General features: G+C 46.0%; 1 protein-coding gene across 2 annotated transcripts in view; it reads left to right on the forward strand.

Annotated features, from left to right (window-relative positions):
• Nucleotides 1-25810, forward strand: part of LOC138284672 (uncharacterized) — a 215988-nt gene that overhangs the window by 71454 nt on the left and 118724 nt on the right. For both annotated transcript variants that reach the window (XM_069223739.1, XM_069223740.1), the window contains one exon: nt 10311-10745. In XM_069223739.1, coding sequence (XP_069079840.1) covers nt 10311-10745 — 435 coding nt within the window. The remainder of the gene's footprint in view (nt 1-10310; nt 10746-25810) is intronic.

Here is a 25810-nt window from a genome sequence, read left to right on the forward strand (position 1 = left end):
ACTTGGGAAAGTGAGTGCAGGAGGAAGCCATCTATACAATAAATCTAACGTTCTAGGTCTGTCATGGGTTGTCAAATCTAGATGTCATGAAGAGGTCCGTCGATCCCCAAACAGCCAGTCCCATATTGGCACCAATTGTGAAGCCCAGTAATTGAGGCAGAGCTCTGGAAGTTCCTAAACCCCCATGAGTGCTGGCAGCATGCAATTAGGAAGGGAGATCTTGGTTATTTTACCCTCCCAGACAAAGCAGGTTAGCAAAGCCTAGAGAATCCCGGAAGCAAGCAGGCTGGACAACAAAAGGATTGATTTGGAGAATGTATCAGAACCAAGGAAGAAATACCATTTTATATAAAGTCACCCTCCCTACCAGGTTTAGCAGCAATGAGGCACATAATTCCAATTCTCTACATGTAAGGTGCAGGATGGGCATACTGTTTTTGTCCCATGCTGTGTGAGGGTCATGAGAAACATGCATAACAAGGTAATGAAAGATAGGTATTGAAAGATATCTTCAGCCCTCTTGTATTGTGAGTCTGATGGGTGTTGGAAATGTGTAAGTTAACTGTACATCTGTAGACTTTCCTCAATGTGCTAAATATCCAGAGGCCTCCGCATAAGCTCAGAGTTTATTCAGAAGGTGGTGTAATGTGTTCTGTGGTTGATGTAGGTAAAAAAGAATGTCAGCATAAATTGCCACTTCATCCTTCTCTCTCTTTGGCCAGCAAATCCTTTGTAACTGCATCTCTTCTAAGCCACTCTGCTAGTGGCTCCACTATCAATGCAAATAAAAATGTTGACAGAGGGCAGACTTGCTGTGTGCCTCGTTGACTAGGGAAGGAGGATGAGAGCATTCTGCTGATTTTAAACCATGCCCGTGGGGTATAATACAGTGCAGTTACAAATTCTATAAATCTGGGACCAATATCCATCTTATAGCAAACTTGAAAGGACCAACTGTACTGTATTGAATGCTCTTTTGGTCTGTTAGGAGGTTGCTACCAAACCCTGTAGTTCCTCCAATTGTGCCAGAGGAATGTGGAGCCTCTGTAGACAATGTCTCGTACTCCTATTTGGCATAAAGCTGTTTTGGTCTTCATGGACCAATAATCTTATCACCAAGGAAAACCGGGATGCCAACCGCTTGGCTCAGCTGTTAATCTCCTATGTTAAGTCGGTACAAGGCTCAATCATGATGTGTGTTATTCAGTTTGAGGATACCTGAAATTATTACACAGTGGCAGTTGTCAGGTAGTTGTCCCGAGTTGCCCACCAAGTGGTAAAGATTAAGAAGGTGGGATGTCAGTAACAAAGAAAATCTTTGAAAAAAATTCTATGGCAAAGCTGTTGGGCCCAGGGTCTTGCCACAGGGTCAGGCCATTATTGCCACCTTTATCTTTGACGTTTGTGGGGTGTCTAGATATTCACAGTTCACCACCAAAAGGGCCAGGGGTGAGTATCTTTTAAGTTGGGATGCAGCTGCTCCAGTAATGGGAGGGTACATTCACAGTACAGACCAGCACAATAGTTGCCACATGCTTCAGTACTCTGCTTGGTCTTGCAGACCTTATGTCCTGTAGATGTGTAGACTGAGGGGATTATCTTCCTCCTTTGAGCTAGTGAGAATAAAAGGATCCCAGCCTTATTTCCATATTCATAGATTCAGAACTTGGACATGGCCCAAGCCTGTTTAGCCGCATTTAATAGGTTTTATCTGAGGGTCATATATAGTTCCTCGATGAGTGCTTGAGTTTCTTCCAATCGACTTGAAGCCAGTGTATGCTTGAAAGTGAAGATCTATGACTCTAATTCTATAACCTCCTGCTCCTTGCCTCTTTCTTCACCCCTTACCAGGAGGGTGGCCCTGCCTTGCATCAAAGATTTATACACTTCCCAAGGTCTAATGGGAGAGGACAGTGAAAGTGTATTAAGATCAAAACATTTTTTGATGGTTTCACAAATGTATTCTATGGAATCTGTGTCTTTAAGCAACCAGGCGTTCATCCGCCAGATGCTCCCGACCCTCAGATGAAGTCTATCAAGTCACAGTTATGTGAGGCTAAGTAATGCATGTATGGTTGGTAATCAGGTATGCCAGACATGCCATACATCGATCAGGCCCTTGGAAGCTACCCACTTTGCCTTGGACTGAGGTCTGTTAGTGTAGGAAAGTACTATCTTGCCTGGCATGTTACCCCCATTTTCACTGTATGTATGTTTGTTTTTGCCCTTGTGTCACTGGGATCCTGCTAGGCAGGACCCCAGTGCTCATAGTGTATGCCCTGTATGTGTTCCCTGTGTGGTGCCTAACTGTACCACTGAGGCTCTGCTAACCAGAACCTCAGTGTTTACGCTCTCTTTGCTTTCTAAAATTGTTGGTGCAGGCTAGTGACTAATTTTACCAATTCAGATTGGCACACTGGTACACCCATATAATTCCCTTGTATATGGTACTTAGGTCCCCAGGGTATTGGGGTTCCAGGAGATCATTATAGGCTTCAGCATTTCTTTTGCCACCCATACAGAGCTCAGACAATTCTTACACAGGCCTGCCACTGCAGCCTGAGTGAAATAATGTCCACGTTATTTCACAGCCATTTTTCACTGCACATAAGTAACTCATAAGTCACCTATATGTCTAACCCTCACTTGGTGAAGGTTGGGTGCCAAGTTTCTTAGTATGTGGGCACCCTAGCACTAGCCAAGGTGCCCCCAGATCGTTCAGGGCAATTTCCCCAAACTTTGTGAGTGCGGGGACACCATTACACGCGTGCACTGCACATAGGTCACTACCTATGTGTAGCGTCACCATGGTAACTCCGAACATGGCCATGTAATTTGTCTACGAACCTCGAATTGTCACCCCAATACCATTATGGTATTGGGGGTACAATTCCATGATCCTCCGGGTCTCTAGCACAGAACCCGGGTACTGCCGAACTGCCTTTCCGGGGTTTCCACTGCAGCTGCTGCTGCTGGCAACCCTCAGACAAGATTCTGCCTCCTGGGGTCTGGGCAGCCCCGGCCCAGGAAGGCAGAACAAATGAATTCCTCTGAGAGAGGGTGTTACACCCTCTCCCTTTGGAAATAGGTGTGAAGGGCTGGGGAGGAGTAGCCTCCCCCAGCCTCTGGAAATGCTTTGATGGGCACAGATGGTGCCCATCTCTGCATAAGGCAGTCTACACTGGTTCAGGGATCCCCCAGCCCTGCTCTGGCGCGAAACTGGACAAAGGAAAGGGGAGTGACCACTCCCCTGACCAGTACCTCCCAGTGGAGGTGCCCAGAGCTCCTCCAGTGTGTCCTAGACCTCTGCCATCTTGGATTCAGAGGTGTTGGGGGCACACTGGACTGCTCTGAGTGGCCAGTGCCAGCAGGTGACATCAGAGACCCCCTCTGATAGGCTCTTACCTCTCTTGGTAGCCAAACCTCCTTTCTTGGTAGCCAAACCTCCTTTTCTGGCTATTTAGCGCCCCTCCTCTGGGGTATTCTTCAGATAACGAATGCAAGAGCTCACCAGAGTTCCTCTGCACTTCCCTCTTCGACTTCTGCCAAGGATCGACCGCTGACTGCTCCAGGACGCCTGCAAAACCCCAACAAAGTAGCAAGACGACTACCAGCAACATTGTAGTGCCTCATCCTGGCGGCTTTCTCGACTGTTTCCTGGTGGTGCATGCTCTGAGGGCTGTCTGCCTTCACCCTGCACTGGAAGCCAAGAAGAAATCTCCTGTGGGTCGACGGAATCTTCCCCCGCTCACGCAGGCACCAAAAGACTGCATCACCGGTCCTCTGGGTCCCCTCTCATCCTGACGAGCGTATTCCCTGGAACACAGGAGCTAGATCCAAGGGGCCCCACAGTCCAGTGATCCTTCAGTCCAAGTTTGGTGGAGGTAAGTCCTTGCCTCCCCACACCAGACAGCAAACCTTTGTACTGTGTGATTTGCAGCTGCTCCGGCTTCTGTGCACTTCTCCAAGGATTCCTTTGTGCACAGCCTGGGTCCCCAGCACTCCGTCCTGCAGTGCTCAACCCTCTGAGCTGGACTCCGACGTCGTGGGACCCTCCTTTTGTGACTCCGGCTTCACAAATCTTCAAAGTGCCTGCTCCCGTACGTCTGCGGGTGCTGCCTGCTTCTGCGGGGGCTCTCTGAGTTGCTGAGTGCGCCCTCTGTCTCCTCCTCCAAGGGGCGACATCCTGGTCCTTCCTGGTCCCCAGCAGCACCCAAAAACCTGTACCCCGGCCCTTGCAGCTAGCAAGGCTTGTTTGTGGTATTTCTGCGTGGAAACACTTCTGCAACATCCAGCACGTCGTGGGACATCTTCCATCCAAAGGAGAAGTTCCTAGCCCTTTTCGTTGTTGCAGAATCTTCTGCTTCTTCAACCCGGAGGCAACCCTTTTGCACCTTCATCCGGGGTTTCCTGGGCTCCTGCCCCCCCGGACACTATTGAGACTCTTGCACTTGGTCCCCTTGCCTTGCAGGTCCTCACGTCCAGGAATCCGTCTTCAGTGTTTTGCTGGTGCTTGTGGTTCTTGCAGAATCCCCCTATCACGACTATTATGTCTTTCTGGGGTAGTAGGGTAACTTTACTCCGACTTTCTAGGGTCTTGGGGTGGGGTATTTTGGACACCCTTACTGTTTTCTTACAGTCCCAGCGACCCTCTACAAGCTCCCATAGGTCTGGGGTCCATTCGTGATTCGCATTCCACTTTTGGAGTATATGGTTTGTGTTGCCCCTAGACCTATGTACACCTATTGCATCCTATTGTGACCCTACATTGTTTGCATTACTTTTCTTACTGTTACTTACCTGTTTTGGGTTTGTGTACATATAACTTGTGTATATTACTTACCTTCTAACTGAGGGTACTCACTGAGATACTTTCGGCATATTGTCATAAAAATAAAGTACCTTTATTTTTAGTAACTCTGAGTATTGTGTTTTCTTATGATATTGTGCTATATGATATACGTGGTATAGTAGGAGCTTTGTCTCCTAGTTCAGCCTAAGCTGCTTTGCCATAGCTACCTTCTAACAGCCTAAGCTGCTAGAAACACCTCTATTCTACTAATTAGGGATAACTGGACCTGGCACAGGGTGTAAGTACCACAAGGTACCCACTATAAGCCAGGCCAGCCTCCTACAGTTAGCTGCTGCGTGTGAGTCTGTGCCCAGGGGAGAATCTATTAGCGTCCTAAAGCCACTCCCCCCCACCCCTAAAGCCACTTAGGCTTCATCTGCAGCATTAGTTGCCAGAGCCTGAAGTGTAAAGGTTACTGGCGAGAGGCGAGCATAAACGCTGCAGAGCGTCCTTAGGAAGCAGTCCAATATTCCCTCTACTATAACAAATCTACCCAGATCATTATGGCATGTCTTGGTGACCACGAGGGTGTTAGAAATGGGGTTTCTGGTTGGCAAGGGTATGCACCTCAGCCAGGCAGAACCTACCCACTCTAGTCAGGGTAAGGGAGTTACACGTCCAAGATAACCCCTGCTCACCCCCTTGGTAGCTTGGCACGAGCAGTCAGGCCTATCCCAGAGGTAATGTGTAAAGCCTTTGCACAACACACACAACACACGTGACGCAATATCCCCACCACAAAGGAAACACAACACCAGATTATACGAAAATACACTGTATTGTACACAACGTAATTATTAGACCAAACATCACATATCAGTACTATCCTGCTGCCTTAGCAGTTGTCAGAACATTACACATTAGTTACTCTGCAAACCAGCAGTAGTCACACATAACACACAGGTTACTCAGTATTTTGAAACATAAGCAGTAGTCAGGAAAACATGTTATTACACAAAAGCACTTGTCACAAGAGTATCATAAAATGCCCATAGTAGGAACATTAGATAACTTATGGAAAGTTAGAGAAACATATTAGCAAGCATGTCCATAAAAGGAACATTTGCATATGCACACAAAAACATCATAAAACAGGTAGGCAACATATATTAATTTACAAAGTCTTTAGAAAGAACTTTAGATTATGAACATATTGGCCCTCTAAGGAATACCTGGAAATGATGAAGCAGGCACCTTCCGTGCCTAGAAGACAAAGAAGAAAGGGGCCCGGCGTTCCACTGTGCAACGTGGTGGCCTTCTTAAAATACTGGGGATGAGAGGAGCGGCACGCACCCCCTCTACACTCCTGACGGGCTCCCTCCTGGGGACCCGTGATCACTAGGGGACCTCCCAGAGGCTCCACCGGCCCTCCCGGAGGGGGGGCCACAAGACAGGAAGAATGCGAGGAGCGGGGCGCCACCACCCCCTCCGATTTAAGTGCGGGCCCCTCCTGGGACCCGCAAATGTTGTAGGGTCCCCCGGGTCTTAACTGGCTCTCTACGAGGGGGGGCAAAAGATCCGAACCGGCCCACACAGGGACCAAGCCGAGGACCAGCGGCACGGGGGGCCTCTGTTGAGGCTTCTGCCCTGCCCGCAGTCCAAGAGAAAGCAGGACGGCCTCGTTGGGGCCGGAGGGAACCTCCCCCCACCCGGCTTCCGGCTTTACATGCAGCCTGCCCAGCCATCGAACAACAGGCAGGCACCAAAGTCGGTGCCTGACAGTGCCACGGGGGCACTCTACGGAGCGCGCTTCTCCCCGGGGGCACGACAGGAGCACTCGTGATCTGAGTTTGGAAATAAGGATGCTTCGGGTGCCCCGGGGGCACAAGGAGGAGCGCGTCGGCTCCTCTCTTTTTCAGCAAGTGCCCTGGGGCTGAAATACAGTGCGCTCTGATGCGCTCTAGCAATTTGTGAGGCCCGGCTGCGGCAGTGATTTTCAGCGTCGGGTAAAATGACTCCACAGCCCTCACTAGGCACTAGGCAATTCAAGAGAAAGCGCTCCTCATGCACTTTGAAAGCAGGTTGTTGCAGGGTCAGGGCCACAGCACCCTGACCCTGGGGGGACAACAGTGAAGAGAAAAAGGAGCACAGGTGGCAGAGTCCAGCAGCAGGCCAGCACAAGGAGAATGCAGGCAGTCCCTCAAAGTGGCCAAGCAGGTCACATGTCAGCAAAGCAGCAGCAGTCCATGGCGGTTCCTGGTGAGTCTCTCCAGCAGCATTGTGTCCAGTTCTAGGTAGTTCAAAGAGTCTCCAAATTGTGGGGAAAATTCCCCTATACTTATACTCAGTCCTTACAATGTTTTGCAATGGTAGGGAGAAGAGGTTCCAGCCAGTTACAACTGGTTCTGGGAGTGCCCCCTCTCTCCTTTCAGCACAGGCTCCAAACATCAGTGGGGGGTTAACGACCCTATTGTGTGAGGCCAGGGCACAGCCTTTACAAATGTAGGTGTGCCCCGCCTCTCCTTTCTCTCAGCCCAAGAAGACTATTCAGTATGCAGATGCACCTCTGTGACACCTCCACCCTCCCTGTGTACAGGCTGTCTAAAAAGGATGCACAAAGCCCCAACTGTCACTCTGCCCAGACGTGGATTGGAGTCAAGCTGCAAAACACCAGAGTCATAAGCACAGATAAATGCGCACTTTCTAGAAGTGTCATTTCTGTGATAGTAATAAAAAATACACTTACACCAGTAGGCAGCATTTATTATCACCATCACAACCATACCAAACACGCCTACGCTACCCCTCATAAATCAGACAATACCCCTTACACATAAGGCAGGGCATTTCTAATGCAGTCCTATGAGAAGGCAGCACTCACAGCAGTGAGACACCATTTTAGGCTGTTTGTCACTACCAGGACAGGCCACGCAACCTGGCACATGTCCTGCCTTCTACATACATGGCACCCTGACCCTAGGGCTAGCTAGGGCGTACCTTAGGGGTGACTTACATGTAGTAAAAGGGGAGTTCTGGGCCTGGCAAGTAAATTTAGATGCCAGGTCCCTGTGGCAAAAAACTGCGCACACAGGCCCTGCACTAGCAGGCCTGAGACAGGTTTGAAAGTCCACTTCAGTGGGTAGCGCAAGCAGCGCTGCAGGCCCACTAGTAGTATTTAATTTACAGGCCCTGGGTATAGAGATACCACTGTACAAGGGACTTATAGGTGAATTAAATACGCTAATTAGGTATAAGCTAATCATACCAACTTTAGATGGGAGACCACTGCACTTTAGCACTGGTCAGCAGTGATAAAGTGCTCAGAGTCCTAGAGCCAACAGCAAGAGGTCAGAAAAACCAGTAGGAAGGAGGCAAAACGACTGGGGATGACCCTGTGTAAGGAAAAAAGTCCTTCAGAGGGAAATAATCTATGCAGCATTGCCGCCAATCCTCCAGAGCCCCTAGGGAAGCCTGCATGGTAGTGTCTCAAGTAATCATATTTCCCCAAGAAAGAGCATACCCTAAAGATATTTAATTAAAGAGGCATCACGTATACATACAAATGATCACAGATTTTCATGTATATTCACAAGCAACAATGTATGCTAAGCAAACTAGGAACATGATTAATGAGTTAGATTATAAAAGCAAATTTTAATAAATAGAAGTCCATGGTTAAATTTTAATATTAGCTAGATGAGTCTGCCACTTAGGCATTTGCCATGCACTTTATTTGTTCAGATAAAAACATTTCAATAATACTTTGTCTTTGTAGATTGAAAACTGCTTATTGAATAAGAGACTTTGAGTTGATGAGAAGTGGGTTTTCTTTCAAATTTTATATATTTACTTGATATTGTCTCTACTCATTATATGGAGATTGTAAATAATGTAATTTCCCACAGGTTTATTCACAGTTCCACTTTTTTCTTGTCTTTTGTCATTTCGTTTTATTATGCATTCCTATTATTGCTTTAAATGTTTATTAATTGAGCCTTGAACATGGACTGCCTCTATAAGAGCTCTCTAATTAAATGCAACAAAACATGTATTGGCACATACGTTTGTGAAACAATGTTTAAAGGAAGTAGTCCAGGTTTTCAGTGGTTTTCTGAATGTAAATGATTGAGCTATAAGCATATCTTTTCTGATAATGAAAACCTGTAGAGTGCTAGAGCTCAAAATTAGATTTAAAAAAACTTCTCAACAAGTCCTCATCCAATCTTTTCAGTATTACAAATTGCCCTGTCTTTGGGAAGGGTAGTGTAGAGGGATATAGGACTGAACATCTAGGTCTGTCTACTGGTCCATTGCTGGAGTTATCCAGTCAATATTCACTTCTTTAACCAGCAGCTCTAAATAATGCTGTTTGTTACATATACAGAAAGCATGTCACTAAGGGCATGCCACGAGAACATTGAATACTTTAGGGCAAACAGCCCAATGAAGAATCATCACACATCTTTTGGGTGGTCGCGCAACTACTAACCAAGTGAGAGTCGAAGGACATATGGGCGTTGCTCAGCTCTTGAGCTACATGACCCTTACAGCCCATTGGGAGTCTTTTGCTTTAGATGGTATGGAAGCATCAAGCACTACATTATTCCGGCAAGAAATACTGTTCACAAAATCATACCTATCCTGAAACTAAACAATATCACCTACAGCCTGTGCTTTCAATTTAGTGGTGCCCCAATTCCTTTAAGATTTCACAATCATTCAAAAAGACCTATTTGTCCTTTACAGTTAATAAACAGATGTAATTTGAAACTGTGCACAATGAAACGACTCATTGAGCAGAGCATTATCTTGAATATTGCATGGCAGTGATGACATGCATCAGATAAGGCATATATAAGGAATTGTAGACTGTACATATTGTAGCAATTCCACATGTCTTATTATAATAGATTATTGCATGGCACGTTAGCATGTCAGTGCACCTTACCAGCAAGTTAGTGAGAGTTGACAGTGTCTAATCCACTATCTTTTGGATATAGCATGGTGTGGGTGAGTCAGTAAGATTGTGATTTAATAGAGTTCTAACAGATGTAAGGTTTGCTGAAGAATTGCATTGTAGGCATCCAGCGCAACTCAGCGTGTGACCCCACATCTAGGCGATAAGCAAGGTCGAAGAACTTAAATAACCTTCTAGACATGCTTGCTTGACTGAAATTGAACTCCCAAATTACAACGGATAATGGACACCACATGCAGGTCTTGTATTTGGATCTCTTCTTCATGGACTGGGGGCAGTGTTCAGTTTTGAGCAGTCTGCGGTGTTAATGGTCAAAGTATGCAAAATCACTATTCAGGGTAAAGGCTCAGTTGGGTTACAATATCGTCCAGCTTGTACTGATAATCTTCCATTAGTTACAAAATGTCAGTAGTTCATATTACATATACAATATTTTGATAATCATCAATGTTTAAATAGAATTTGAGACCTTTCACTGTTGTTAAGTTTCCTGACACCCTTATATGAAACCCATTGTAAAACTATTTTATTTCTCAACAGTGCCGCCCAAAGTATCCGAGATAAAGGCATTAACACAGACTATACATAAAGAAATGCTAAAATTAAAGGTTGACGTGTCTGGATTTTATCCCTGTACAATTCAAATCACTTGGAAAATGAAGCATGGCACACGTGTAACAAAGGAAGAATTCAGAAAATTAGACAAAAATACACCTTACTTGCGATGGAGGAACACTCCCAACAACAATAATATTGAGACAGGATCAGGGAATGGATCTGGGGAGGAAACAGTGCAATGGAAGATCATGCTATCCCATGATACAAGGAACAGAGATGGAACATACTCTATCTCTAGTGAACTTAACTTTGAACCAGACATTGAACGTGATAATGGAGCAGAAATTATCTGTGAAGTAAGACAGGAAGGCTCCACAAATGTAGTATCTAAACAAATGATTCTAAATGTGGAAGGAGGTAAGTTAAACCTATCTCTTAATATTATGTGGTTGTTGATGGCGATATACAGAGTAAATTGCAAAAAAGATATCAATGCATCTTATGTTACACATTAAACATTGTATGCATAAAGTATAGACTACAGACCTGAATCACAAATCCATTTTCTGGCATAAACATAGGTTTACAGTTGAAAACAGCTCCATTTAAGACTCGTAGGCATCCACTAAGGTCTATCTAACAGGTTTAAATCCATGTACTACTGTTTAATTATACGCCACACTTGCATAAAACTACTCAGTTTTGAAACCTATATGTAGGAAGCTGGCTCTATATATACTATACCAAAATAAGTTAAGGTGTGTACAGAGTCCAGGGGTTCCCCAAAGGCTAAAGTAGATAATACTAATGCTCTCTTTTGTGGTAGTGCTGTCGAGCAGATAGGCTTATCAGAGGGTAGTGCAAAGCATTTGTGGTACACACACAGTCAAAATATGAGGCACACACTCAGTGACTAACTCCAGGCCAATTGTTTTTATATACTAAAGTATATGTTGTTCCTTTATTACTAGAACCAAAGGATCTTTGTTGCAGGAGTCCTGGGGGGGTAGTGTTAGCACAATTAACAGGTAAGTACACAACTTTCTAGTTCAGTCTTTAGGGGTTAGGATGTCCACAGGTCAAAGTTCAGGTTGACCCCAATAGTGCACCATCAGCAACACGGGCCGGCTGGGTGTGGAGGTCCCGCAGGTTTGTGAAGGAATCCTATGAGGACTGGGGTGACTTGGTAGAAAATGGACTGTATGTAAGTACCCGTGTTTTCAGGACACAGGCCTGGAGAGTTTAGGTCAGCACAGAGGGGGCCATAGGTCAGCGCCAAACATACACCCTCAGCGGCACAGGGGCAGCCGAGTGCAGGGTGCAAACACAGCGGCAGGTGCCCACTGCATTTCAATGGGAGAACCCTAGGGTCACAAAGATGCTGCAGGCTGTGTCCAGGTGGTCGGTTCTTGAAAACCAAAGGCTGGACAGGCAATCACTGGACGTTGTTGGACCATAGGTCAGATTCCCCAAGGCCAGAGGGCTGCGGATGCAGGGATACCTTTAGGCATTGGGAATCTTCGTCAGATCCCGTCGCAGTCAAGAGGGGGGGCCTCTGGATTCAGACTGCAGTTGTCGTCGTGTTGTCCAGGAGGGGTCAACCGATGACAGACTCAAGATCAGAATCGCCAGGAGACCTCCTCTGCACCGGTGGGCCACCTGTACTCGGGCCATGGGTGTCGGGTTCAGAGTGGACAGGGCTTGCGGATCCGGGATGGTTCTGGCGTCCTTTTGGTGGTTTCTTCTGGACAGGGCGGCTGCGCTTGGGAGTTCTTGGTCCTCTGCTGGGCAGGCAGTCCTCTGGGGGTTGGTAGAGGTTGCTTATCCTGCAGGATGAGTCGCCTTCTTGGAGCGGAGGTCTTTGAGCTTCAGACAGGCCGGTATAGCTGGATCCAAGTCAGTTGTCGTTTGGAGTCTTCACTGCTGGGGTTGGCTTAGCAGTCCTTCTTTCTTCTGAGGTTGCCAGGAATCTGGTCAGTGAGGTTCAAGGGAGCCCCTAAATACTAGACTTAGGGGCGTTCCAAGGGTCAGAGGACAGTAGCCAATAGCTAATGACAGCGAGGGTGGCTACACCCTTCCTGTGCCCACTCCCTTTGGGGAGAGGTGCACATCCCTAACCCTATTGGTCCCTACCCTCCAAAACAAGATGGAGGATTCTGCAGAGACCTTAGGGGTGGTCCTAGCTGCAGTGGTCACTCCTTTCTGTCCTACTTAATTTTCCCACCGGACCTGCTGCCAAAAGTGGGGCTTGGTCTGGGGGGTGGGCATCTCCACTAGCTGCAGTGCCCTGGGGCCCTGTAAGAGGAGCCTGAGCCTTTGAGGCTCACCGCCAAGTAATACAGTTCCTATAGAAGTGAGGTGTGAAGCACCTCCACCCAGAGCAGGCTTTGTTTCTGACCCCAGAGAGCACAAAGGCTCTCACCCCATGGGGTCAGAAACTTGTCTTGGCAGGCTGGCAAAAACTGGTCAGTCCTACACTAAAGGGTTGCGTAAAATACAGGAGGCATCTCTAAGATTCCCTCTGTGTGCATTTTACAATAAATCCAGCACTGGCATAAATGTGGATTTATTGTGCTGAGAAGTTCGATACCACACTTCCTAGTCTTCAGTGGAGCCATCATGGAGCTGTCGAGTTGGTAATGACAAACTCCCAGTCCATGTAATCAATATGGCCACACTGCACTTACAATGTCTAAGAATGCACTCCATGTTGCAGTCCAAGCCTTGTTCCCGGTCTTTGTGTAAATTCACGGCAAAGTCAAAGGACAAATCTTGCCACAGACACACAAAGTCCAGATGGAGTACCTCACCTTGTCACCCCCACTACATGGAGAGAAAGCACATTCGAGCATTTGAAAACCCTACTCTGTGCCAGTTGTATGACTTCAACACCATACTAGATCTGAAACCCATATACCCCGAGTTTCCTGGGCCATATTGGACTTCACAACAAGAAGCCTTCAAGTAGGCAATATTGCAGCTTTTAAGGATGATTCAGGTTCACCCTAATCCCCACTAGGGCCCCATGATTCCACAGGTGCCACCAACCTAAATTCCACTGGTGGGGATTGAAATGGAGTTTACTGACCCCACTAGGCCTCTGCCTGTCCCTGTGCCAGTGCCAACCAACATCTCCACTCCTTTGCTAAAAGTTGTGCCAGTTGTGACTAGTCCGGTTCTTCCCCTGGCTGCTGAGGCACCTGTTTCATATGCATCCCCACTGCTGATCTTAGATCTGAATTCGAGCTCGGCTAGGTCTTGACCAGTGACTAAATATGGTATTACTAAGGCACTGCCACAGACCCTGCTAAGAACAGTGTAGACAAACAGAGAAAGCTTGCTGTCTGTATGGACAAGGGAATTCAGCTTTTCCTACTTTTCCTACTACCCAGTCTCAATGGGAATCTAAACATATTGATGTGCTTGGTAAGAGGTTGATTCTTCCGCCAGTTTGGCATTACAGTCTCTAAAAGCTAGGGAGATATTAACATGCCCTCTGAGATATGGCGAGCAAGTTTTTGCCTGCTGATTCTTAGGCATTTATAATATTCCATTGTCCAGATAGTTGATAACAGTCAGGATGTAACCAAGTACATTTTATGGGCCAGGTTGCACACCACAGACTCTGTAGGACATGTTATGGGTACTAGTGGGTACTAGTGTGGTGTTTTACCATCAAACCTCGATGCACAGTTTGGTTTTCTCCAGGGATACATGTTCATTCCTCATAGATATACCTTTTGATGGCTCCATGCTGCTTGGAGACAAAGCATATACATGCATTGGATCAGTTCAAAGTTATCCATGCTGCAAAATGCTCCTTTGGCTCGCTGTTCCTGGCCCGCCTGTTCCATCAACATTACAGAAAAAACAGAAATTACTCCGGGGGATCTGATTACTGCCAAAGGCAACCATCTTAGCCTGGTCAGTGGCCTTACTGACTGTGACCCAGGTCTTCTCCATCCTGGATGCTGTGGTTTGGATGGTGTGCATGGGACTTAAAGTACACACACACTGATGTACCCGTTCTGGCAGTCCAACCTGTGTTTACTCCACTTTGTTGTGGGGAACTAACACTTCCAGGACTAACTCACCTGGGGCCCCTGAGTGTTCATGACAAAGAGGGTTGTGATCACAAGACATTTTCACAGGTCGAGGGACATGTATTTAAGAATGTCGATGTCTCATTTTTTAAGGTGGTTTTATCAGTTGTGGACAACCTGAGGACAACTATCTTTCTACTATCTCTTCTGGGGTTCTCTATCAACAAACTGAAATCCTATCTTCGACCAGTGCCTAGGATTCCCTTTATAGTGGTGTTGAAAGACTTTCCACCCTTTGAGTGGGTCTGGGATATTCTGGATGTGATCTGAGTATTTTGGGTTCCTGCCTGTGTCCTGTCTCGGATGCTTCTAAGGCTTGGACAGTTCTAATGATTCTTAGTCTCCTAGCCTTGTGCATCCAGCTTGTGGAGCATGCCTGTGAGCACACACATACTCTGCAGTGAAACCTTTGCTTGTATTGGGCTTAGCACTGGGGATTCTGCCTGGACTACTTCCTTGTGTTGTACGTGGCAGTCTGGGACTTTTTATGGTGTATGAATGATGTTTTAACACAACTATTGGCAGGCCCTATGCACATTGTGACAAACAACACAACCGACATGTGGTACTGCAAAAGAAAAAGACAGTGGGTCACTTGTGCTGTGGTAGGAGGCTCAGAGGCTTTGATAATGAATACAAGGGTGGACGAGCTTAGCAGATGTTGCCTACCAAACCACGCATGGTATCACTGCTAAGCCTTTTGCACACGCAAGGTTGTGCCTTAAAGTTCCCTAGGAGATGTGTTCTTCCTTATGCAGGACCCTGATCACATTTACACATTCCCCAGCCTTTGCCGCTGCTTCACAGGGTCCTGAAGAAAATCAAGAGGTACTGGGCGCAACTGATCTTCATAGACCTGAATTGGATTCAGAGGTTCGGGTACTCCAACATGCTGAGTGTTTCTCCTTCTTTGGGAGGACGTGCTCTCCCAAGAACAGAGCGCAGTTCTGCACCTGAACCTCCACAATCTACACCTACATGCATGGAGGTTTAGTGGAACCAGCTGGGTTGATTTGATATGCTTGAGAAATTAGTGGATATCATCTTAGATACTTAATGGCTGTCCACAAATGCAGTCTATTATTGACACTGGGAAAAGTTTGTGACCTGGTGAGGGACCTTTGGATCAATCGAAAGCAGGCTACAGTTTCAAATTTACCATCTTTTCGGACAAGCTTGTGTTTTATACTTGAGTATCTTTTTGGCCAAATTTGGTTTCACATTTCTATGGTGTAGAGCAGTCCATCACACTCACTGCTATCTTCTCTCTGCAGCATCCCTCAAAGGAGGGGGAATGCTTCGCCAGCTGGACCCTAAGTCAGCCCTTTGTATTGATCAGACTATGGTGCGCTGTGTGGATGACTAACGTTTTGTGGACAGACATCTCTGGTGTTAAAAATGGAAGAGCATTGCTGAAACAAACAATGTCAATGTACAGTGCCTCCAACGCATCCAAAACGCCTCCACCCGTCTCATCCTCAACATGCCTCGCCACAGCCACATCACCCCCCACCTAAGAGACCTTCACTGGCTCCCCGTCAACAAGAGGATCACCTTCAAGCTCCTCACCCACGCACACAAAGCACTCCACAACACCGGACCGACCTACCTGAACAGCAGACTCAGCTTCTACACCCCCACCCGGCAACTCCGCTCTGCCAACCTCGCCCTCGGCTCCATCCCCCGCATCTGGCGCAGATCCTGCGGCGGCAGATCTTTCTCTTACCTCGCCGCCAAGACCTGAAACACCCTCCAGTCTGACCTAAGACAGACCCAGGACCTGCTTTCCTTCAGAAGACTCCTCAAGACCTGGCTCTTCGAGCAGTAGCAGCACCCTCCCCCCCCCCCCCAGCGCCTTGAAACCCTCATGGGTATGTAGCGCGCTTTCCAAATAGATTGATTGATTGATTGTATTGTTCTTTGCTTAAAGGTGTGCTATGCTTTGGCCAAAAAGAAGGTTCCTGAGAGAGTCAATTGGCTCATTTTACCAGAACTAAGCCACCACTGCATGAGTGTTGCAGAGCTAAACATCACCCAGACGGCTACACTAGCATCTGACCACACCTTTGCCAGGACTGCATAGCTGGTCATTTGTTTGCTTGGTCTTGCAGGATTTCCTGTGAGAAGTACTTTGGGAAGTACTTTCCTTGTATCATCGGAAGAACAAGCTACTTACCCTTAGTAATTCTTCTATTATTGAGCACTCTAACCACAGGTTCCTCATTGCCCTTTCCTCTCTACATTTCCTGAGTAGATAAGATGCCAAGATGGGATTTGCACACTCTCAATATTTTGATATGCCACTCATGTTGGGGGCATTTAAGGGGGTGGAAGGCTTTATTGTAAATTGATGTAAGCATGCAGTGGCGGCATGTCATTTCAAGAGGAGAAATGAGGCCGCTGCAGAGTCTGGTGGCACCAACTGTCATTGTACAAGAACAATTGATGCAAATAGTTCCTGGATCCAGTCTGGCGCCTAGTAGAACTCAAAAGGTGAGGAATCTGTCATTAAGAGCAGGTAGAATAGAGAAAGAATGTTACCGAAGCTAATTAACTTATTCATCCATATTGCTTATTTATGTACTAACATACCAACATCAAACTTTATGATTATGTTAAAAGAATATATGGCCTGTTATTTATTTTTTTAATTAAAGATTTAACATCTTTTTCGTACGCTCCCATTACCTCGATGTCCTTTTTTGACGTCCCTCTCATTACTTTTGAAGCTGTTACCTCCTCGAAATAGGAATTTAAAACCTGGATATGCTTAAAGTAAGCCCCACACATCCCCCCTGGGTATTCTGTGTATCATTAGTTTACCCAGACTCTTCCTGTCCTGTCTTTCATACTTTCTTTCTTGGGTAGAAAAGCTAGGAAATGTAAGCCAGTGTTGAACCCTACTGGGCGGTATACAGTTACTATTGACTTCCCAAATGACCCGCAGCTAATACTATTGGGGTATTCATCTAATGTTAATTTCATTACGGAACATAACAAAAATATTTTCTTGGTTATGCTAATTGCGAGGTTTATAATCCTGCAAAATTGGAAAACAAAGTTAGCATCCACACGCGAAAAAATGTAAGATTAAAGTGATGTTGCGTATTAAGATCAGGCTCAGATAGCAAATTATTGAGGCAGTGGGAAGGTTTTGAACAGATAAATCATTCATAAAAAGGATTGTATGAGTCGAGAATATTGTGCTTGAAAGTAAAACCGGTACATAAAATGTCAAACGTTTTCATTCTGTATAGGACTGCTGCTAAAATACAAGATGATTTGATGCTGTACTTTAACCAGTTTGTGAAGCTTATGTAAAAGTGCTTAATAAGACCTATATAAGATCACAGTATTATGCTGAAAAGCTAAGTCTCTACTTTAAATTTTGAATAATTGTGGTCGTGTATAAAATTGTTGCCTCATTCAGGGAAAACAATGATCGATTGATGTGGTGCCATAAACTTAGCTGTAAAATGTTTTGAAATATGTTTTTTGTACAGGATTGCTGCTAATATATAATATGATGAATTTATAGATTTTGTAAACTCTTCCAATAAAAACAAGTATTTGCAATTCAATGGGTCTCACGTTTGCTCGAGTTAGAGCTATTCGCATTGTAAATTCCTAACTACTTTTCTTGCCACACAAACTGAAAATGAAAAGTAAACAGTTGACATAAGCAAGGCGATTCAAAGGGCCACCGCGAGCGCAAAGGAAAGAGACAAAACCATAGTGGGTTTGGGAATATGGTAAAACATGGTTGTTTTTATTTTAAACAGTAGGTGCCTGCTGTTCTTGAGCCTTGACTATGCTGCAAAATTCAGTCAGTGGTTCTCTGCTGGACTCTAAACCTTGAAGAATACAAAAAAGTAATGGATGGAATGCTTGAATTAATCTCAGCTGCTGGTAATTACTCAGGGCCATCTCCCAGTTCATTCTTTTATTTGCCCACTATTCCCACCATTAGACCCAGCCACTGACCTTGGTAGTGCCCCAGTAGGAACAGACCCACCTGTACTGCCAAAAAAGGTCTTCTTTGAACTGGAAGCAAGCAACCCAAGACTGGTACAAGCCTAGTTGGTCCCCTTTAGTCAGGTGAAATTTGGCAGCAGTGGCCTGACCCACATCTGGGAATACCCATCACCCTTAGGGTGTCGCAATGAAGAGGACAAAACATTGATAGATGGAATGTTTGAAATATTTCCAGCCACTGGTAATCACTTGGAGCTGCATTGTTTTTGCCCACTTTGCTACCTCAGGTTAGACCCATTCATATACCAATAAGGAACAGCCCAACTTGAACTGTCTAGTCAGAAATACAATCAATCAATCTAAGATCAGTTTTGGCTCAATTGTGCCTCTTCAGTCAGGTGAAGATTGGCACCAGTGGCACAGTGAGCATCGAACCCTTTATCTGTGCATTACATCACACTTTGTGCATCACAATGAAGAATACAAAAAAGTGACGGATAGAATGGTTGAATTAATCTCAGTCACTGGTAATTAGTCAGTGCTACATATACATTGTTTTTATAGTCCATCACGCCACCTCAGATTATACCTAGCCAAATATAAATTATCCTTGGTCCTTCTCCAGTAAGAACAGTCCAGCCCTAACTGCCAAATTTAAAACCTTGATGCTAGTTTTTCTGATGTATTGCTTCCAGTTGGTTTACTTTAGGGCTTTAACAATGATTCTTAGCTGTGTTTTGTAGACTTGACATAAAAGTAAAAAAAGATTCTCTGCTGGGCTTTGGATCATGACAACTAAACTGCTCAAAGAACACTTCGTAAGATTTACTGGGGTGAAACCTTACCAATTGTTGTATTTCTTCCTGTGACAGTGTCCGGCTGAAGCAGAAAGTGTTGGCTGCAGGTACCTGCTCGGTGAAAAGGGAAGAGTCTTGAGCATGCGCATAATTTCTTATTTGACTGTATCAGAGTGAGAAAAGAAGATTCCAGTGCCTGTGTAAAGAATGCTTTTAGGGCAGCAAGCGATGCTATTTTGAAGCATTATTTCTGTTGTTTTTGTCTCCCTAATTCTCTTTATGTTATAATGCTGATCATTGACTTGGGGGAACATGCTAAAAATTTAAGTGGAATCTGATTCCACACCACCCTCCTCAGCTCTACTTGCCTTTCTGCCCAAACAAAGAGAACTAGGAGTGGGAAGTTGTCAAAGTCAAAAGGAAGGGTTTGAAAAATATTCTGCCATTAAAAAAGAATCCTCATAAAGACAAGGATATTGAGGCTGCTTCTGTTAATGACTTGACAGATGTTCTGTCGTCTGGTTCCAGGGCTAAGCAAGAGTTGGCACCAGATAACTAAAAGTCAGATATATTATACAGGAGACTTTGCCTTGCTCTTTGAATCTTGAGAGACTGAATATGGGGTTTCCTTCCTGCAAACCTGTTGAGTCTTCTGTGGATACTGTTTTGAGGCAATTTAAAAAGTCGACACACATGGATATGCCCATACACCTATATCTTATGGATACTGTTTAACATTAGTGGTAAGACCAAAATAAAATTTCAGTTTCTGATCGATCCTCACATTATATCTGCTTGATAAAATGGAAAAAAAATTGCCACAAGCAGTAACGATTGATCCTGTTGTAGGCAGATAGTGGCGAAAGACTTCCGTGTCAGATGACTGTATAATTAAAGATTTAACACATAAAAAGTGGGCTCTTCTCTGAAAAAGGCATACTCAGGGTCTCGACTTGTTCTAAGAGCAGGCATTTATGGCGCACACATTGAGCAGTATTTGATATCAATTTTAAATCATTGTATAAAGCAGTCAGAGAAAGAGGTAAATGTTCCAATTTGTTGGAAAATATGGAGAACAGATAGAACTTCTGTCTGCTGTTTAATTTGATGTTGTTAGGGCTTCAAGCCTTATCAGCTCCTGCAGTAATAATTGCAAGACAGAATAAGTTTCTAAAAGGCCGGTGTACACAGATGTCTCAGAAGCTGCTGCTATAAAAATGCTTTTTCAAGCAGTAACATTGTTTGGATCAGAGGGAGAAGAAACATTTCATAAACTCTTCAAAGAATAGAAGCACTGTTCTTCATTCAAGCAGCAACAGAAAAAAAACGCTAGGCTAGTGTTTCAGGATATTTTGACAAATTCTTCAGGCAATGGTAGAGAAGACATAAATCATGCTAGTATCAAAAGCAAGGGAAAGCTCTTGGTAACAAAGCACAACAAAAGAAACTTCCAGTTCCAGTGCAAGAAGTCTCAGTCTTGATCAAGCTGAGGATCCCCTGCATCTATTCAGATTTGAAGACGTTCGAGTCAAAGTTATTTCAGGCGAAGGGGAGACAAGATATTTTGAAAGGTCTCCTTTTATATTTTGAATCCTATCAAGGATTTGAAGTCAAGAACATGGTCAAAGTGTCTAACTAAGTGAGTGGCTTTCAGAAAAGCCATCAAAGTACCTTAAGTGAAGAGAGCAATGGTGCCAGTTTTGAAGAGGTAGAAGGGAACTAGTGTGTACTTCATTATCTTCCTACATCCCAAACTTTCAGGGGGATTCAGGATGGTAATATGACGACATGAGTGAAATCAGTGTTGTTCAGAATGGAGAATCTTCAAAAGATTATCCCGCTGGTTCCTGAAAGCAGCTTTCTAATAATGCTTAGCAGGATGAACGCCTACTTCCATGTGCTGGTAGCTGTTGCCATCTGAAATACCTAAGATTATGTGTCAGCAAGACATTTTCAGTTCAGAGTGCTGCTTTTTGTGATACAATCGGCTCTGAGAGGGTTTATAAATATGGTGGCATCACTGGTGGCTCTTTTTCATTTTCAGAGGTAGAATGTGCTCCCCTATTTGGACAGTTGTTATTTTCATGCCCCAACAAAAGAGAAAACGTTTTAGGGATTAGGAGCTGTGACAAAGTAGCTGTAACAATATTATGTTATGTGGATTTGTAGAGCACGGTAAGTCACCTGTGAGTGTGTCCAGGCACTGAGTAGGACAGGCCTGATGGTGGAGGAGAGGTTCATGCCTATTTCGTCTTGAAGAGTCATGTCTTGAGGTTCCTTTATAAGAGCGGGCGAGGTTCTGAGGTGTTGTGGGAGGTCATTCAGGTCTTGGCTGCAAGGTATGAGAAAGGGCATCCTCCACTTCTGGATTTCTTTATGCAAGAGGTGTGTGCTCTTGCCTGAAATGCAGATCAATTGTGTCTGGTAGAATTTGTGGCGGTGATTGAGGTATGCTGGACTGGTGTGAAGAGCTTTGTTAAGCATGGGTGAGTAGCTTGAAGTAAACATTTCCTAGACTAGGAGGCAGTTGAGATTGCTGAGATGTGGAGAGATGTGGTTATTTCTCTGGATATCCAGGGTGAATCTGGCTGCAGCGTTCTGGGTTGTTTAGAGTTGCATAGAACATGGGCTGAGATTCCGAAGTAGAGGGCGTTTCCGTACTCAAGTCTGCTTGTGATAACAGCCTGGGTGACTGTTGGTCTGGTGTTAAGTGGCATCCACTTGAAAATCCTGCGTAGCATTCAGAGGATGTGGAAGCATGATGAAACAACAGCATTGATCTGAGTGCTCATAGAGAGGGTGGTGTCCAGGATGATCGTGAAGTCTTGGCATGGTACTCCGAGGTGGGTGGGAAGCCAAGTTCAGAGGGCTACCAAGAGGCGTCCATGGGGAGTGGTTTTTACTGAAGATAAGGACTTCTACTTTGTCTGTGTTGGCCTGGAGACAGTTCTTTTTCATTCAAGCAGCAATGTTGCTCATGCCGTTGGCAAAATTTGCTTTGGTGGTGCTGGTTGAGTCTGTAGGGGAGAGCATGATCTGTGTGTTGTCGGCATAGGATACTATGTTGATACTGTGGGCTCTGAAGATGTCTGCCAGGGTCGTCATGTAGATGTTGATGAGTTCTGGGTCAAGTGACAATCCTTGACCGACTCTGCAGATGAGTTCTTGAGTTCTAAGTTGTGGGAGGGGGAGTCTAACTCGTTGAGTTCTGTTCATGAAGAAGGCGGATATCCACTTGAGAGCGGGACTGCAGAGATCGAGGAGGATGAGTGTGGTCGTCTCTCCGTGGTCGAGGATGCTTATGATGTCATTGGTGGCCGCAATGAGGCCTGTTTCTATGCTGAGGTTGGTGCGAAAGCCAGCGTGAGAGCTATCTAGGAGTTGATTGTGTTCTAGATGATCTGCAAGTTGGGTATTGATGACTTTCTCCATGACTTTAGCTGGCAAAGGCAGGAGCAAGATGGATCTGTAGCTACTGAGGTTGTTGGGAGTCTGCTTTTGGTTTCTTTGTTTCTTCAATGGGGCTTTGACTTCTGCATTTTTACTGCAAGACAGGAAGGTGGTGGTGGCTATAGAGATGTTGATGATAGTGGTGAGTGCTGGGATGATGGTGGTTCTTCCAAGGTTGTATATGAAGTGGGGGCATGGGTCTGACTGGGCTCCTGAGTTGAACAACATGGGTTTCTTATGAATCTAAAGAAATGTCAACTAAGGCCCTCATTACAACCCTTGAGGTTGGTGATAAAGCAGCGGTAATACCGCCAACAGGCCAGTGGTAGCAAAAATGGAATCATGACCACGGTGGAAACCGCTCAGACAGACAGCCACTTTAACACACCAACCGCCACGGCGGTAGCAACAAGCACCACGGTGGTAACCGCAAACAGCCAGGTGGAAGACAATGTACCAACCACAGTAATATGAGACACATATCTGCCACCTTTTCCAGGGCGGTATCAACGACATCAAAATCATGGTGGAAACAGAACAAAGAAGTCAAAGAACTCACCTCTGGAGACTCAGGGAACAACCACGACACAATCGAGCCCGACCCAACTGCGTCACAGTACAAATATGCACCATTTGGGCCCATACAACAATATGCTGTTACAGTCACAACATGCAATGCAGTGTAGTGTTGGGTAATGTGGAATACTGACCAGCTGCTCACCTAGATTACAACTGCTGCAGATGAATAGGAGATGGAGACAACCCCCTGTGTACAGACCCCTGGTGGACTTGGCAACTATGGAGGACAGGCACATCATCCTCACCTATAGACTTGACAGGGCCACAATCACAGAGCTGTATGCACAATTGGAGCCTGACCTAATATCTGCTCTCCATCAGCCCACCGGGATCCCCCCTCTTGTGCAAGTCCTACTTGTGCTCCATTTCTTGGCAACTGGCTCCTTCCAAGTGACAGTGGGCTTGGCAGCAGGAATGTCACAGCCAGTGTTCTCAATAGTGCTGACCAGAGTGTTGTCTGCCCTGATAAAACTCATGCACAGCTACATCCTATTCCCCCAGGTGGAGGATTTGGCCACAGTGAAAGCTGACTTCTATGCAATGGGACATATCCCCAACATTATTGGAGCTATTGATGGTACACATATTGCATTTGTCCCCCCCCCCCCACCCCCCTGGAGAAATGTAGAAGTGTTCAGGAATCGAAAGAGCTTTCACTCAATGAGTGTGCCTGGCAGACCAGTACATCTCCCATGTCAATGCAAAGTATCCTGGGTCTGTGCATGATGCCTTTATCTTGCGGAATAGCAGCATCCCATATGTGATGGCTCAACTCCAGAGGAACAGGGTGTAGCTAATAGGTGAGCTCTGGTTCCCACCCAGTGGATGTTGGTGTATGGGTATGATGTGGGCCCTAAGGGTTAGTGTGTGGCTAACAGTTGTCCCTCCATATTTGCAGGTGATTCTGGTTACCTCAACCATTCATGGCTACTGACCCCAGTGAGGAATGCCAGGACAAGGGCAGAGGAACGTTACTATGAGGCACATGGGTGGACAAGAAGGATTATCGAGAGGACCTTTGACCTCCTGAAGGCCAGGTTTCTTTGCCTCCATCTAACTGGTGGATCCTGTCCTACTCACCCAAGAAGGTCTGCCAGATCATCATGGCATGCTGCATGTTGCACAACCTTGCCTTGAGATGCCATGTGCCTTTTCTGCAGGAGGATGAGGCTGAAGGACAACTGAACTGCAATAATACGACAATACTTCCAGTGACACACAGATGAGACACTGTAACTTCACTCTACATTGACAGTTTTGTGTTTGACATAGTACATGACAAGCAGATTCTCCCACTTCTATGGCCACTTACTGTACCCTTTGACATCTCTATTTTCAGATATCTGTGCCCCACTCTGGGTCTTGGTATGTTGACTGCAGCCTACTACAGGTCATTCCTATGTATACATTACTGTACAGTTGTATTGCAGTGTTTAAAGCTTGTTAAACGAATACATAGTTCAATAATTTACCAGACTCCATACTTGTATTTTTTTAAATGGTGTTTATTTAAGTGCCAATAAGTCGAGGGGGATGTGCAATGGGCTGGGGTGATGGTGGAGGAATGTCCAGGATAGAGCCCAGTCTGTTTGTATCACTGGTGCATTGTCCAAGGGGGCATAGGAAGAGGAGCAATGGCAGTTCAAGGTGGACAGGGTGACAGAGTGGGACACAAGGGTGACAATCATGAGAGTCTTATTTCCTGGCGGGGGTCTTGGCAATAGTCTCTGTCTTCTGCCTGGATCGCAGGGACCGTTTGCAGGGGGGGTTCTCCTTCTGCAGGGGGAGGGTTGCTGGTGGCCTGTTGTTCCTGTGGCGGGGACTCCTGTCCACTAGCGGCAGCGGAGGTGGAGGGCTGTTCAGTAGTCTGGCTAGTGTCAGGGGCCTGGTAGTGTGCCACTGCCTCCCTCATGGTGTTGGCCATGTCTGCCAGCACTCCTGCAATGGTGACCAGGGTGGCGTTGATGTCCTTCAGTTCCTCCCTGATCCCTAGGTACTGTCCCGCCTGCATCCGGTGGGTCTCCTGCAACTTGTCCAGTATCTGGCCCATCGTCTCCTGGGAATGGTGGTATGCTCACAGGATGTTGGTGGGTGCCTCCTGGAGGGTCGGTTTCCTGGGCCTGTCCTCCCCCTGTCGCACAGCAGTCCTCCCAGCTTCCCTGTTGCCTTGTGCCTCTGTCCCCTGAACCGTGTACCCACTGCCACTGACCCCAGGTACCTGATTGTCCTGTGTTTGAGGTGTGCCCTAGGGTCCCTGTAGTGGTGGGACACACTGCTGATTGACGTGTCCTAGGGACAGAGGTACGGGCCTGCTGGGTGGGTGCTGTGGTGGTGTTTCCTGAGGGGGAAGGCTCTGTGGTGGAATGGGACTGTGCCTGGGTACCCAGCTGTCCGAAGGTCCCTAATGGCCCATGTTGCTCATCCAGGTCCAGGCGTCCAGAGCTGCTGTCATCACTGTGGGCCTCTTCTGGGGGGGGGGGGACTGGATGTTGCTGGCACCTCCTCTCAGGTGACGTTGGGTGGGTGACCAGTCTGGATGTAAATGCAGTGTTATTGTTTCTGAGTGTGACATCTTGTG

Source organism: Pleurodeles waltl, chromosome 3_1, assembly GCF_031143425.1.
Source record: "Pleurodeles waltl isolate 20211129_DDA chromosome 3_1, aPleWal1.hap1.20221129, whole genome shotgun sequence".
Taxonomy (NCBI): Eukaryota; Metazoa; Chordata; class Amphibia; order Caudata; family Salamandridae; genus Pleurodeles; species Pleurodeles waltl.